The sequence below is a fragment of the Aspergillus campestris genome, assembly GCF_002847485.1.
Source record: "Aspergillus campestris IBT 28561 chromosome Unknown P168scaffold_1, whole genome shotgun sequence".
Lineage (NCBI taxonomy): Eukaryota > Fungi > Ascomycota > Eurotiomycetes > Eurotiales > Aspergillaceae > Aspergillus > Aspergillus campestris.
In genome coordinates this window covers 618,468-634,231 of record NW_020194336.1, presented here as the reverse complement: position 1 = coordinate 634,231, position 15,764 = coordinate 618,468, and the positions used below count along the sequence as shown (strand labels likewise).

General features: G+C 51.6%; 5 protein-coding genes across 5 annotated transcripts; 3 read left to right on the top strand and 2 right to left on the bottom strand.

The window, feature by feature from the left end:
• Window positions 1–771: 771 nt before the first annotated feature.
• On the bottom strand, window positions 772–6,560 carry P168DRAFT_323111 (uncharacterized protein; the record flags this gene model as incomplete). Its single annotated transcript, XM_024840649.1, has 2 exons — window positions 772–3,005; window positions 6,440–6,560. 2 exons carry the CDS (start codon window positions 6,558–6,560, stop codon window positions 772–774), a joined length of 2,355 nt encoding a protein of 784 aa, XP_024696496.1.
• A 730-nt stretch (window positions 6,561–7,290) lies between these two features.
• P168DRAFT_331206 (uncharacterized protein) lies at window positions 7,291–9,454 on the top strand. The gene has a single exon (XM_024841643.1). It carries the CDS (start codon window positions 7,453–7,455, stop codon window positions 9,196–9,198), a length of 1,746 nt encoding a protein of 581 aa, XP_024696495.1. The 5' UTR covers window positions 7,291–7,452; the 3' UTR covers window positions 9,199–9,454.
• Window positions 9,455–11,147: 1,693 nt separating this feature from the next.
• P168DRAFT_300699 (uncharacterized protein) lies at window positions 11,148–11,983 on the bottom strand (the record flags this gene model as incomplete). Its single annotated transcript, XM_024838455.1, has 1 exon — window positions 11,148–11,983. Exon 1 carries the CDS (start codon window positions 11,934–11,936, stop codon window positions 11,148–11,150), a length of 789 nt encoding a protein of 262 aa, XP_024696494.1. The 5' UTR covers window positions 11,937–11,983.
• A 1,313-nt stretch (window positions 11,984–13,296) lies between these two features.
• On the top strand, window positions 13,297–14,877 carry P168DRAFT_286071 (Pfs domain protein). The gene is made up of 3 exons (XM_024836273.1): window positions 13,297–14,580; window positions 14,639–14,698; window positions 14,746–14,877. The coding sequence occupies exons 1-3, from the start codon at window positions 13,398–13,400 to the stop codon at window positions 14,787–14,789; spliced, it is 1,287 nt and encodes a 428-aa protein (XP_024696493.1). The 5' UTR covers window positions 13,297–13,397; the 3' UTR covers window positions 14,790–14,877.
• P168DRAFT_286070 (uncharacterized protein) lies at window positions 14,771–15,239 on the top strand. Its single transcript, XM_024836272.1, has 2 exons — window positions 14,771–14,852; window positions 14,909–15,239. The coding sequence occupies exon 2, from the start codon at window positions 15,038–15,040 to the stop codon at window positions 15,200–15,202; it is 165 nt and encodes a 54-aa protein (XP_024696492.1). The 5' UTR covers window positions 14,771–14,852; window positions 14,909–15,037; the 3' UTR covers window positions 15,203–15,239.
• The last annotated feature ends 525 nt before the right edge of the window (window positions 15,240–15,764 follow it).

The following is a 15,764-nucleotide window of genomic DNA, read 5'->3' as shown; positions in this document are numbered from 1 at the left end:
GGGAGATAGGTAGGTAAGCGGGTGAGTTTTCTGGAATGAGATCAGGTGGTTCGAGTTGTCGGATGGGATCCGCTCCGCGGAGGACCGGGATTAGTCTGTCCGATTGGGTTAGTGTGTATGGCACGTGACTATATTGGCATCTTTGGATCAGGCACTGGTTGATGATTTATTTCGCTCGATGATAAGTTCGCTCGATGGTGTAGTTCTTTCAGATACTTGGTAGGATAATGTATCTTCATTGCTATCTGTTGTTGTTGGTGGGTACTCTCCGACTGTGTCTGATACAACAACCACTTTCAAAATATATATACAGGAGTATATATCTACAGTCCGGAGACGAAGTATTTATCTCCAAAGGGTATCAATATCTTAAGACAAATCGTTTACAACAATCAATAATATAGTAGTAAATGTCTATTTACTATGTATACCCCAACCCAGCCACAACTAAAATTACAAGAATTACGCCTGCCTATTGCAGAACCAGAACGGAAGAATGAACTGAACTGACCACTCGCCAACACCAGACGTTGCCATGGATGCAGGATTGGAAGAAAGAAACCGGGAAAAAATAAAGCAAGAAATAGAGCTGTCCCGAAGGGCAGAAAAAAAACAACAACAATAGTGTAAGGGAAGAGAAGAGAAGAAGAAAAGAGTAGGCAAGATGAAGGGAAGAAGAGAATAGAATGAAATAAAAGAAAGAAAAAAGTTAGAAGAGCAAAGGGAAAAAGAAGAAAAGAGCATGCTATGCAGCTATCAAAAGAAAACTTTTCACTGTACACTCCGACTAGCCACGCTGGCTCGACTAGGCGTCGTCCGGGGCTCCTCCTCTTCCAGGACATCACTGAGACGCGTAGGATGGCGGTGGCGCGGAGTCATCGCCTCCCACCCCTGTTCATGTTCCTCGCCCCATGAAGACCCCGTGTAATCGACGGTCGTCGGCGGGTATCCGGCATATAGAGGCGCCGACGTTGTAGGCACTGTGCCCGCGGGATAGCCGTGGTCGCTGCCCGCTGAGCCCTGCTCGAACTCGTCACTCTCCTCCGACATGGCGGGAGGGTAGACGATCGGGGCTCCGGCTGGATCTCGGCGGTAGCCGTCGTACTCTTCCTCGCCGGGCTCGCTGCTGGCCTCGTCGTTGCCGGACGTTGGCCGCGGGGCGTACGCTGTCTGGCTGTAGTAGGAGGTTGTCTCGGCGGTGGTTGCGGGCGGCGGCTGCGTCGTGAACCGCTGGGGGTCGGTGTCTTGGTAAGCGCGCTGGCCTTCGGTGAATGGATCTGTCACTGTGGGCGAGACGGGGGTTTCCTCGTAGTAGCCACCTTCGGGTGAGTCGGCACGTTTCTCTGACTGGTCGTAGGGGGTCTCGTGGGCGGGCGGTCGGTTCGACGGGTTGGATCGCCCCAGACCTTGGATCATGGGCACCACTTGGACACCGCCGACGATGGTGGGCTCTCCATTCCGCAGGGAGGTGGTCCGATCGCGCTCTTCTTGCTCGCGACGACCGAGTTCCTCCCAGGCGCGACGCGCTTCCTCCTTGGAGATCTGCAGCTCGCGACGCATCTCTTTGAGCAGGCCTTCCATCCGAGCCCGGTCGCTTTCGGTCTTCTGGAACGTGGCCAGCGACTCGGCCCGAGCCTGGCGTTCGGCGCGGAGCTGTCGGTCGAGTTCGGCCTGAACCTCCTTGGACCGCTCTTGTTCCGCGCGGGTCTCGAAGAACCACCGTTGGAATTTACGCTCGGAGGATGCCCGGAGACGCTGCAGCTCCACCACGGCGTGGAACAGATTCGCGCCCGCGGCCGACAGGTCCGTCACTTGGCGGGCCATTTGCTGGCTGATGGGGTCGCGCTCCATGGCCTCGTTGTTCTGCTCCAGTTTGCGGATCCAGTAACTGGTCAGTCCCTCCCAGTGCGATGACAGCGTCTCCCATCGTTCAAACGCGTGGGGAAAGGCCACGCGTCGCGGTTGTTGCGGTTGGCCCGCAGCCGCTGTGGGCGCCGCCGGAGCGGGTTGCTTGGGCGCTGTCGTGGCGTGGGGGGCCGCCGGGTCCGCCGGGGCCGGAGCAGAAGCAGGTGGGCCGGTCGCGGTGGGCGGTCGGTTGGAGGCCGCCATCGGGGGCTGCTGGGGCGGCGCCGACCGTCGCGGCGCTACGGGGATCCCCGGCGGTGCGGTGTCAGCGGCGGTCGCCCGGTACTCGGGTTGAGGATCCGCGCGGGACCCTCGGCGCTGGGGTCGCTCCCCGGCAACCCCAGCAGGGTACGGAGCGCGGGTAGGGGCCGGATCCTGGGCGTCCTGCGGCCGGCGCTCCCCCGCCCCCTGCTCCTGATCGCGTGCGTCCTGTTCTGCCTTCCGGCGTGCCTCTCGGTCCCGACGCTGTCTCATGATATCAGTGGGCGTCCGTACGCCGCTAGGGGGATGCGGGTTCACGGGAACGGGGCCCGGGGCGGCGCGGGTGGCACCGTTCTGCGTACGACCGGTGCTTCCATACCCGGGGGCACTGGTGGGGCTCATCAAGTCCGCCATGGACGAATTCACCTCGTCCCAGTCGGTGGTGAAAGGGAATGGTTTGCGAGTGGCCTCTTCGAGCGTCCAGAGGATGGCCGAGGCGGTGCGCGGCGAGACTCGATTGGTATGACGGGGCCAGTAGGACTGACCCGGGGGAGGGTGATGCGAGTCGGGGTCCTCGTCGTCTTCGGTGTGCGGTTCCGATAAGGCCGGACGGAGAGCACCAATGCCACTGGTGCGATTTGAGGCGGGATGGATGGGATGGACGAGGACGGGGATAATCTGCTCTACGCGCGGACGGCCCGAAACATCGACAGTCGGGGGGCGGAGGGGGAGACGGGAGGTTCTCCGGAGGGAGCGATTGCTGGGATGAGAAGCGAGGACAGGGGACGGGGCAGGATCAAAAGCAGCCGGCTGCTGGCGTTGCCGTCGGGGGGTCGTTACAGTGGAGGGGTCGTAAATTTCGTAGGTCTCGTCAGATATGCGGCGAGCGTGGTGAGACACTGCTGAGGTTGGTCGTGGCAGGGGTGCAGGATGCGACGACAACGTGAGTGTTGAAGTGGAACAGCACCGGGCGCTTCAAGCTGCGTTGTGAACGTGGAGGGCTTTTGTCAAATGAATTGGCTTGTCGTATGGGTTTGGAGCTCAATCCAGCACAGTGATGAAGTGGCTCTAGCGGTGCTCTGATGTCAGTAATTGCGGAGATTGGAATGGGTGGAATGGAATGTGGGTATTCAGACAAGATTGCAACAATCTGACCGTAATGGAAAATGGAAGAATGGATCGAAAGGTTAGGAAGGAATTGAATTGATTGAATTGAGTAGACTCGAATTGTTTTGGGCACGAAGGAGAGAGGAAGAAAGAGAGGCTGGTCGAATGGGAGTGAGGCGGGAAATGTGATGGCTGGGAAGGATGATGAACCACGTAGTTAACGTACCTGCTTCGATACTCGCTTTGACCGCTCGGGATTTCTTAGTTTGGAGGAGTGACAGACTCCCTCAATCCCAGCGGTCATGGAGCACCATTCAGAGGTCACCGAAAAGGGAGGACGCCAATAAAGGAGGGACTCAGGGAGGCAGTCGAGGATGCCAGTTGTCCGCGGGATATCAACACGGAGAGGAGGAGAGAAAGAATGTGATTGATTGATTGAAAGGAGAAGAAAAGAAGGAAAGATGGAAAGAAGACAGGGTCGGATACTAACTGTAAGGGGTTAGATTGGTTTTCTGCTTCTGATGAATCATTCTTCATATTGAACTATTTGATTCTTCTATCTATCTACACTCCACTACAGTCTGCACATGTAATGATACTAATCCTACAGTAGATGAGACTCATTTAAGCAATGGTAACAGATGATCGTTTCTTCATGATGTAATAGAAATTGCAAACGTGAGAAATCCCAACAATAGATTGGAACAGGCTGGCCAGTGGTCACTGCTGAGTTGGCAGTTGCTCATAGTGGCTATTAATATCACCCCTGAAGAACTAGCTGGAGCCAGCTCACTCTGGATTCACAACACATGCTGGTGAGGTCAGAGGAGTATAGACGGGTCGGATTCGAAAGATAGCGGGATAATGATAGATGAATCAATTAATCAATTAATGTTACCCCTGAGACCCGATGTGAATTATTTGGAACGAACCACCGGGTTCTCCCCCCCACACTGGGTCCTTCGATCGGGTTCATCCAGAGAAGTCCCTTTCTTGGGTGGAAATGTACCTCGGTAAGTTGGTGGGAATTTATCGACGAGTCTATTGCTCCACAACGGATCATATTTCCACAACGAGGAGACGAGCGTTGGTCGAAATGATACTCGTCTATTTCAATCGAATATTCCAGCTTTGCCTAGTGATCCTGAATTACCTGTCCATATTGTTGGAACGAGACTGATCAAATGTGCTCCATAATGTACGGAGTTCTCCGTAGAAAGCCAAGACGCAGATCATTCGGATGAACCCAGAAAAACCCTGGTTCAACAGATGTCGCAAAGAACAAATGAGAGAAAGGAACAGACAACAACAACTCAGACGAGCCCATCCCAATCCCAGAATCACTCCTAGGCAAGGAGTGCGTCGGTTTTAAGTTCAGGAGGCGATTCCGACCGCCCCGGTCTCAAAACACCTCGAACTGCCTTGCAGCATGTCTCATGTCCACGATCCCTGTGCCTCGACAATAATGACTTGCAGAGTGCCAATAGGGAAGTTTATCCCGGGGGAAGTGCGGAAAGCTGCGTCGAGTCCGTCAACACGATCAATCTTCGATCCGTGGACGCGTCGAGACGATTTATATCAGAAGTCTGAAAGGTGAACAGAAACTAAATACGCGATTCGAAGAGAGATACAGCTTCGTCGCCGCCACCTCATACCAATGATCGACGCCCTGCGTCCTGAGGAATGTCCCGGACGTACGAGCCTCCCACCCGACAGAAACACCCGTGCTGCATCCAACCGTGGGTTCCGGGAAGAGCTACTGTACCTCCTCCTCCACTACCCTCCTCGGAGATGCATGAGGGACTTGCCCCGACGATGCAAGAGCACTGGCTTTACGTTCTGATCGACAGGCACCAATGTAGCAGATGGAGAGGCATTATTAATACGTACTTGCTGTCTGCACATAGCTCGACCGACATGCAGATGCGCATAACCTGAGAATGATATGCATGAGGATGTATCTGCAGGTACTATGGCTTATTTCTGGAGGGACATTTGACTGCGCTCGAGTCAGTGTCGTTGAAAGGCTCTCGTCCGGTAGGCCGAGGGTCAGAGCTTTGGAATGTGGGACTTTTCGATCTGGTCTGGACAGTTCTCTTGTATCGACTTGACTTCACCAAGGTTCTTACTATGCATGGTACGCTCAGTTCAGCGATCTGAGCAGGATGAGGTCGCGAGCATCTCAGCATTGAAAAAAAAACTATCGTAGCAATCCGTCTATTCACCATCTTCACTGGTAGTAGATATCGACTCGTATCGACAACTCAAATCCAACCGTCATTCCAACCGCGCGGACCACCTCCCTGCAAAACCTACACCAAACCCAATCTAAGCCCCTCCAAACTCACAACCATCCACCCCCTCATCTCCCAACACAAGGAAAGGAAAGTCAAGGGCAAGGGCTGAACCAAGCCATCGAAGCCCGCATCGCATCCCCTCCACCCAGCACCTGCAATACACTCGCGCCACACAATGACTGTCCACCTGCCAGTGGCGAGTTCCGCACCAGCGCGTCTGAAACCATAGCCGCACAGGTAGTGCAGTGCGAGTCTGGGGATGGGAATCAACCACCCGGGCGAACTCACATTGGCTGGTCGTAAAACGGGCATGTCACCCTTTTGGGACCAAGGTGCGTTGAAAACTGGCCAGCAAGGATGGGATGGGATAGGGTTAGCAAGGTCACGCCCCTCAGGGGTGAATCCCCAGGCAGAGACTTTGCCAGCCCTCGTATTCGTTTGTACTGGGGTTGTTCATCCAACAGAAGAAAAGAAAAGAAAAAACAAAGTAGATACAGTGCAAAGAGGAAGGGGTAAAAGAGCACAAAATTAATGAATAAAAATAAGAACCAAACAAGAGAAAATAGAAGGCATTGAGCGCCCACATACTCAATATCCATACTTAGCTCACAGCGTCCCGGCAACCGGAATGAGCCTCGGGAATGCGGGTCTTGCTGCATAATCATTTTCATGGAATAAAATCAAAACACGAAAGATCGTAGTAGTAATAAATGAATAAGAGCAATACGCAACATATAAACCAGATGAAACAAGACTCGCCGTGGCTGAAATAGATAGCGCTTAAACTTCCGTGATATTCGGTTCTGGCTGCACGGACGGTCATTGCCGTTGACTGATCAGCCATGATCAACCGCCATGGAGGACGATCTTCGGAACTCTACTCTTAGTCTACTCTTTGGAGGAGGCGAACGCCATTGGGGTAACAATACCAATGTCCTCGTTAACTTTGTGCGGGGGAGGGATCTGATTGCTCATATCCAAGGCAGAAGTACGGATGCTGTGGACTGCTCCAGCCTTCATAGGGGTTTCCTGGTTCTCAATCTCCTCCATCCTGAGGGTGCATGACGTAGATGTACGGATTGAACGGTCATCCCTGATGGAATGGAATCGGGCTGGGAAACATGGGGGTACCTTCTATTTATTGCTTCTTGGTCATTCCTTTCCAATTATTGGGGTCATTCCTCATGTTCTGCAAGACGAGTGGTTATACCCTGAATAAGGCACTGACTCACTACCATTATGGCTTCAACAGTTGTCGTTGCCTCCAAATTTGACCAGGAATCAATACACAGCTACGAGTACTCTGTATATACTGAATACACTTGCGGATCGACTTCCGAACTCCCTTGCTCCGCACAGACGATCGGTATTATAAACCCGTCTGGACCAAGGCGCGTTGCCCTTGCGGCAACCCTACCGTAGGGTAAGTAAAAGAGAAAAAAGGAAAGGGATGTAAGGTATGATAGGTCATTGATGTCTGTGATCATTGTTCCATGGTTCCAAGTTCAATGCATTCATTCCCCATTGATGGGTTCTTTCCACCGGAGTATATGGGATTGTTTACATCCCATCGCCACTGCATTGGCATGCGTCGGCCCTTTCTCTCCCCGGCCTAGCCACCGTTCGGCCGGTCTGAGGCCTTGAAAGGACCGTCCTGCACTGGTATGGTGGAAATAATAATAGTCATAATAATAATAACAATAAAAAAAAAACCAGGATAGCTCTATAAACATACCTCCTCCCTCCCTTTCTCCCTTGTTGTCATTCATGTCTTGCTTTTCTTTCCTTTAATCTTCCCATTTCCTCTCGCTTGATTATTCTGATCACTGATCTCTGTTGCTACGTGGATTATCATCCACTGCTTGTCTGTCGTTACGAATGCCCCCCTCCGCCTAAGATTAAGACTCTTATCCCACGCGTTTGGCTATCGTGAATATAGTCAATGGCGAACGGATACTCTCGACTACCCAGAGGCATGCAGACGTCCCAGAACCGTCACAATCGATCTCAAAGCACCGTGCTCTTGCCCACTCCCTCTCCACCAAAGCAGAGAGCATCATCCTACTATCCCACGCAGTCCCTTGACGAGTCCAACCCTAACCCGGATCCCTTCTACCTCGAACACTCACTGGCAGGCCACTCTTGGGGGCCAGGTCGGCCCACGCTTCGTGATGCTCACCAGTATTTCGTACTCCCAGCCGTGAGCCACTCCAAGTCACGTCCCTCGTCGGCCGTGCGTGACGAGACCATCCGGTCCCGCCCCAGCGTCAACCGGTCCACCCTTTCAGTCGTGGAATTGGAGCACCAGTTGGGGCTGCAGCAGACCGGAGCTTTGCGCCACAGCCGGGGACCCCAGCCGATTGTACATCAGAGTCAGGGCTCCTTCAGCTCGGTACAGACCGAGGCCACGCCCGAATTGACCCCCAGCAGCTCGTTCTCTTCCAACTACTCTACCTCCCTTCATCAAGAACCCCTCGTCCAGATGCCTAAAGGTACCAGCAGCAACCCGGCGTCAGGCGCCTTCTATATGCCGGCATCGTCCCTGCGCAATCGCTGTCGACCACCGGCGCCTATCATCCCACGCACCCCAACCCGGGATGTGAGGACACCGCTCCCATCGAGCGGCTCGTCCGACACGCTCATCATGGCTCAACCCGAGTGCCAGGACCTCGCCAGCCTCCGAGGCAAACCGCTTCCTTCTCTACCTCCCTTCGCCAATCCCCCTGCGGCCGGCCGCAATGCCAACGCAGTGGGCCCGAAGAAGCCCCAGACGCCGTCCGGACGGCCCTCGATCGAACCCTCCATGATCTCGCCCCCCAGTCTCATCAACCCAGTCACCATGGAGCCTCACACGACGCACTTCGACCAAGCCCTCTTCATCCCCGCCAATGACTGCCCGAGTCCAGTACCCAGTCCCGTGCCAGGCTCCCCCGCCATTGAACGGCAGGCCACAGCAACATCGGGCAGGCACCGGCCCTCGACGTCCTTCTCGGAAGCCCACCACCGCTGCGAGCAGTCCGTCTGGGAGTCCGACTCGGACAACGAATCACTCGACCCGCGGTCGCTGTCCCGCAATCCAATCGATACCCTGAAGAAGGTGCGCAGTCGCGTCCAGCTCCGCGTCGCCAAGTCCACCCCCAAGCTGCAGAACAACCACCACAACCGCCATCAGCAACACCAGCCACCACCAAGCCAGGGGTCAGGGCTAGAAAAGTTCCCCTCGATGCCCGACCACCCATCCGATGCCATGGTCACACAGCCAGGCCGCCCCGGCCGCGATCCGCTTCGACCAGCCGCCCACCAAACCCTCCGACTGGTCGCCCCGTCCACCACCTCCCTCATACATCACAACCACCATCACCCGCAACCCCCTCGCTCGCGTCACAACACCAATCCCCATCCCCATCCCAATGAGCCGAGACACAATATCGATATCGATCGCTCCACCGCCGCCGCCATCCAGGCCAAATCACGTCGTCGTCAGCGCTCGGATTCTCCCGACCCGTCGTCCCGCCGAACAGACCGCGACAAGCTCTGCTCCTTCTGCCGCGAGGAACGCTCCGACAAGGCCATCCATCACACCTTAACACTCGCTCGTCCCCCTCTCTACAAACGCGTCTGGGACTCCCTGCGTGTGTTGGGCTGTCACGCCGATATCACAACCACCCGCCCTCGCAAGCCCATGTAACTCAAAATACAAACCCGGCCACATAATAGCAAACAAACATGAAAACAGAAAGAAAAAAAAAGCAACGAAAAAGCAGCAAACACAATTCGGCAACACACAGAAAAGCTCCGGCGTTACATGTTACACATTGGCTTTCTGCAGCGGGTTTATTCCAAATCACGGAAAAGTGGATTTTTGGACTGGGTGCACGACATGATTTTCGATAACTAATGCCTTACGATATGATTCTTTTTCTTACTGGGCAGACAGAACGGCCACAATCTTCCATGAATAATGAGACTTGACGCGGGTCTGGCTGATGATGATGATGTTTTCCAGCGATGACTTAACTAACCATGAAATGACTTACTTGATTTGACTTGATCGATGACCTGATGAGGTTATGGTGTGGGTATGGATAGATACCCTGGTTTATTCTTTTTACACTCATGATCTCTTTTTTCTTTTGTCTAGGACTTGACTCTCCTTCCCTTTTTTCACAGCGGCTTGATTGATTTCATTGTGTTTGGAGTATGGGCACGTCACTCATTAATATTCACTCGCTCACTAACTTACCCTCGTTAATACCGCCACATACGCCCATCTACTCCCACTACTTACTGCCTACTACCTACTACCCTTCTATCGCTATATCTAATTTCTTTAACCGTGTCATGCCATGTCACCTCAATATCAAATACAAAAGACATACAAGATATACAACTCACAAACTCTCTATTTTCTTTTTTTCTTCTCAGTTTCTTTGATCGCTGTTATGCAGCTTCCAGTGCAACCCATCCTCCCCAGAATAGGTCCACCTAGCTAGCGCCTACACACATACATACATACATACTTAGATCTAGCCGGAATGACAATCCACCAATCCAAGGATGAAGTCTCCTCACAATTCCTTGCTTACACACTGGGTAGGTAGGTAGATACCTAGATACCCAGGTAAAACCTAGCTATTGTTATGTCTCACCGGGATACCTAGCTACCTAGCTACCTACATTCCCTGATTACGTTGCGTTATGCCGTGCTGTACTCTGCTATGCTATGCTATATTATCCATATTATGCTTTACAGTGCTATGCTGTGCTATTCTATGCTAAGCTATACTAGGATGTATGTGTGTATGCTATGATCCAAATATGGGCATCCCTTGACCCCCTGGATCCATACACACCGTTGTGTTGAAAACAGGGCCACGACTGTCTTGGTCCCTGGTTCGTGGTTTACCGCTTGCTTGCTTGCGTTTATTCTTATTGTCTGTGCTCGTATTAAGAAGGGTGGTTGGTTATTAGGTTGGTTTGGGTCGTTTGGTGGATATGTGTTGGATATGTGTTGGGTAAGCTACGGAACGCCTATCTAGGGAGCATTGTTCGGGCTCGACTTGGTAGGGGTCCGTGTTTTATTGTCCTGACAACGGGTAGATTATGTCTGATTCTTGTTTCTTATGTCTATGGTTTTATTCATTTTATTCGTAGGTATATTTTCAAATCGATCGTCTGGTCTGAGACGAGTATCTGTATATACACAACGTAGTCATTTGTGTAGCTATATGCATGCTCAACAACAGCCCTCCTCCACCAGTCTTGTATGCACTACCCAAGCAGAGCACCATGTAGGTAAGTCCCTGTCTTGCTTTCCTCCCCGCCGTTCCTTGCAGTCGAGTCACCCTGACGGAATACGGGTAGTCGGGCCACCGCAAGGGTGTCTATCCATCCATCCGTCCATACAGGTCCCGCCATTGGCACTGCGGGAGACATGGTCAGGTAGGGACGGAGTCTCTGCGTCAGGAATGTGCATCGGGAGTCGGTCCAGGCCCCGTAGGACCGTCCATACTAAAGGTAACAGGGTCGGTAAGTGACCTGGCCCTCTCGCCTTTAGTACCGCGACCACAAAAGCGCAGAACTCGACAAACAGCGAGCAAGGACACTTCAAAAAAAACCAAGCCAACCTTGTTCAGTTCAGCTCAGCTCAGCTAGGCTCGGATCCTTCTCCTCCAACGCCTCCATATTCTCCTCCCACCGCGCAACGCGCACCCTCGTCTCCCACCCCTCCACAACGCCCGCCCCTGTCTTCGCAAGCCTGTCCTCCGGCTGTTTCTTCTCCCCCTTCTCCTCCTTTTCGCCCGGTCCATCTCCCCGCAGCGCCTCATCCGCACCTGCAAACACTCCCCGCACATCCAGCTCCCTCACTGCCCGTCGATACAGCGCCAGAATCTCCTCCTTCTTCGCTCGCCTCTCTTCCTCTAATACTCCAGCATCCCCATCACCACTCGTAGAAGAAGATTGAATCTTCTTAACAGCCCCACCCCCGACCCGCGCCTCAAACCCACGCACCAACCCCTCCAAGATACCCAGCACAGTGCCCGCGCGCATCCCCAGCTGCGCACCTACGGGGAAACCCGCATCAAACCCATCCTGCACGTGCTCGCCTTTCGAAGCTGCGATACCGTCGCGGTAGCCCGCTGTGACGTGTTGTCTGCGGAGGGAGGGCAGCTCGGAGGGTTCATTTGATGTGGGGGTGTCGTGTTGGGAGGGTTGCTGGGCGGTAGTGGTGGTGGAGGGGGCTGTTGGTGGGGAGGAGCCGAAGATGTCGTCTAGGGCGTTTGTGGATGCTGTTCCTGCTGGAGGGGGGGCATCGATTTCGGATGGGGGGGTCATCGTTGCTGTTGGGGAGTGCGGGGCGGCGAGGGAGCTGGGGGAGGAGGTGGTGGGGTCGGGGTGGGTGTTGTAGGAGGTTTCGAGATCCATTTTGGAGTAGTTTCTTTTTCCTGTGGGATATGGAGTAGGTACTTGGGTTGGAGGGTGGTAAGTAAGTAGGCCGTACGTTGGTGGGTTGGTAGGTAAGCGGTCGACTGATGGATTGAGTGATGACGATGAGGAAAATTTGGGATCGTCGGATCGGCGGCCTGAGGCATCAATTGCGGATGCACTGCGCCAGCCCTAATCTGCAGTATAGAACGGAGTATTATCGGTTGATATTTTGGGTTGAAAGTACACCCTGAGGAATGGTTTGTAGATCATGGGCTTAATATATAGCAGTAACATATACGCCTTGTAACTTGCGAACTTTCTAGGCACTTGGGCTTCTAGATGGAGAGTAGTAGATCTAACTGGCATGGCCCGCCTGTTATGCGGGGTCCCAGAACGCCACACCAAAGAGCTGTAAAGGTAGCGTGCTAAGAATAGTGAACAGGATTGTATAGAGGAATATAGGGATTGGTATTATCAAGAAATGACTACTGTCTATAGAGCTTACAGAACATGATGGTGAACTATAGGAGAAATCCCTAGCTCAGCTCATGAAATATATCTAATAGCTTTTTTTGTAAGGTTTATTCTCCTTTTCCTTTGAAGGAAGATAAGAAATATATGGACTAGTTGAAATCAATCCAACAATCAAAACTATTCAATCCTATGTCATCTCGAATAGTCACAATATACAGTGATTAGAAATGAACCATAGAGATATACCAGAAGGGTTACATGCAGTGATTCTTGGAATTAACTTCACGACACACGCCACTTTTTTCCTGGGGACCCACTGCCAAGGCGTCAATATACTACGTAGTAGGCATAATATTGTTGAGCCTGCGACTTCTTGTCAAGGTCATGATTTCACCATCAGGTGTAATATTCCAGTGCATATGCTCAATAATATACCTGTCTCAAACAAGATGGGTCTTCTCCCTAGAAACCCCATCCTCTAGTGAACAGTATGTGCAATGCCTTCGTGGGAGCGCATAATCGAACAACTGGAGATTTCCGCCTCTGCTCCATATTGTGGAGCCCCCTAACTATAGTTGTCCAGTTACAAACATGTTATATAGCAGAGAGTTCTGATGATAGAACACTATATATAGCCAGCCAAAGCCATGTTTTTGTTGACAGCAACTGTCAATTGCTATGGCTAACTATTGCCGGTCCCCTGTTTCCACTGCAGAAGCGTACATTACCTACCAAAGTCGATGGACTTCTCCAGCCTCAACCATCCTTGTCGAATTTCGTGAAAATGATTGGGCAAGATATTAGGCCCTCGCGCCGTCTTGGATGGTCTGGAGCCAGCCTCACTTCTCAGTCTCTCCTCTCCTGATTAACCCCTGAATTAATTCTTTCCCACCCAGTTTCTATAACGTCGTTTCTGTGTTTCGAATTCTCCGGACTATTATTCTATCATTCGAACTCAATAGCCCGACTAGTGGAACAACTACAATGGCAAGAAGGACCCGTCTTTCTCATGCCGATTACACGGTTGGATGGATATGCGCCCTATCTCTGGAGATGGCAGCTGCGAAGCTCATGCTCGATGAGGTCCACGAGAACCTATCGTCACAACCGAACGACCATAACTCTTATTATTTCGGGAATATTGGGCAACACAATATTGTACTTGCATGCCTGCCACATGGTGAATATGGCATTGCGTCTGCCGCTACTGTAGCCACGCAGTTGAAATCCAGTTTCCACTCGATTCGCTTTGGTTTGATGGTCGGCATCGGAGGAGGGGTGCCAAGCGAAGGTGATATCCGCCTTGGTGATGTTGTGGTCAGTAGACCAACGGGTGCACATGGAGGAGTGGTGCAATATGACTACGGCAAAGCATTAAACGAAGGCGTATTTCAGCGAACAGGCATGCTCAACCGTCCACCTCAAATCCTCTTGACAAGTCTTAACAAAGTAGAAACGAACCACATGACCGAAGGGAGCCGAGTCCCGAGATTTCTCGACGACATAAAACGCAAGATACCCAACTATGCTGCAAATTTCGCTCGTCCAACTCAAGCGGACTGTCTCTACATGACCGGCTATGATCACGCCATTCCCAGCTCCGAAACTTGTGATGGTTGTGATAAAACTATGGACGTCCAACGAGCCAATCGAAAGGATAACAACCCTGTTATTCATTACGGGGTGATTGCGTCCGGTAATCAAGTTGTGAAAAACAGTCACCTACGAGATAATCTAGGTCGTGAACTCGGAGCATCCTGTGTGGAGATGGAAGCGGCGGGATTGATGAATAATTATCCATGTCTCGTGGTGCGCGGCATTTGTGATTACGCGGACTCCCACAAAAACAAAGAATGGCAACGATATGCTGCTGCCGCGGCAGCAGCATATACCAAAGAACTTCTCCTGGAGACACCAGCCATCCACATTGATCAAGCACAGACCGTGCAAGAGATTCTGTATGATTCTGATATACATCGGGTTGAAGCAAGCGAAGACGAGGATGGAACAAGCGAAGACGAGGATGAAGAAAGCGAAGAAGAGGAAAGCGATGGTGAAATCTTGGAAAGTAGAGGCAATGCCTCATCTCAGCGTCGCGACAAATGCTATAACTGTTGGAGATATGGACATTGGAGGAACCAATGTCCTGATCTCACTTGTGACAGATGTGAGCATCACCATTGATCTACGAAGAGATGCATTCGCTAATCAAACTATGGTAATAGGTGGCTCTTTAGGTCACTATGCCACAACATGCACTCGACAACAAGGGATTTGCTATAAATGTGAGTCAAAACCTTAGTTGAATCAGACTTGCCTAACAAAGGAACAGGTGGGACTTGGGGACATTTTGCAGAGACATGCTGGATATCGTAATATTCGTGTTATCGATGAGGAATCCGGGGTTACTACATATTGGTACAAGATGGGGACATATATGTAAGCTGCAATTATAAGGGTTTACGGCATAAGGAAGTTAAGCAGGTGAACTATAGTACATAATCCTCTGCCAGATTTCTAATGTGTTTGGCATTAGTGTTAATGAGGTTGCCTCAAAAAATCACCACCGCTAAGTGGCTGATTAGTAGTATGATAGGTGACCACATGCAAATCCTGGCTGTTGAATGCTTTTCCGCCTCCTCCTCCTCTTCTTCTTTTTCTTTATCTTTGGACTCTATTCCTTGTGCAATTTGCCGACCATGGCATATAAAATGGGCAAAATTGATCCCCCACGGAGGTATTTGGTAACAAATGACTGGTTATATGAGTTCCGAACAAACATCAAATAATATTTAGATGATCTAATCATACCACCACACATTCACATACAGAATAACTGAATCTAGAAAAGCCTAGACATAAAAATCAGCCCTAGATGAATATATAATGTTCTCTATTATTTTATTCAGCCACCTTCCTCTTACTAGGCAGTAGGTAATCTATCGACTATACTCATAGAGTTTGGATCATGAGTTGCTATACAGTTGCTATACGCAGGTCGAAGAGGCGGCTACGTAGCTCCCTCCTGGTAACCCTAACAAGACAAGGGAGACCCCTCCAAACCATTTGATGTACTCAGAACTCTATACAACCCTCCTTAGTATACAACCTGGTACATATGACTATAGGGTGTGAAAAACAGGGCTTCCTGTCTACTTAAACTTACCTTCAAAAATATCAATTACCTTAAGAAGGTCATATCTTTGGAAGGACTCCCAGAATGCGCTCCAATCGGCCGGGTTCGGGTTTTGGGCGGATCCTGAAGCTAGACCCCAAACCCCGGCCGGATTGGGGGCAGCCCCCTAGATCCGCCCAAACCCGCCCTGAAAACAACACTTATGCAAATGAGTC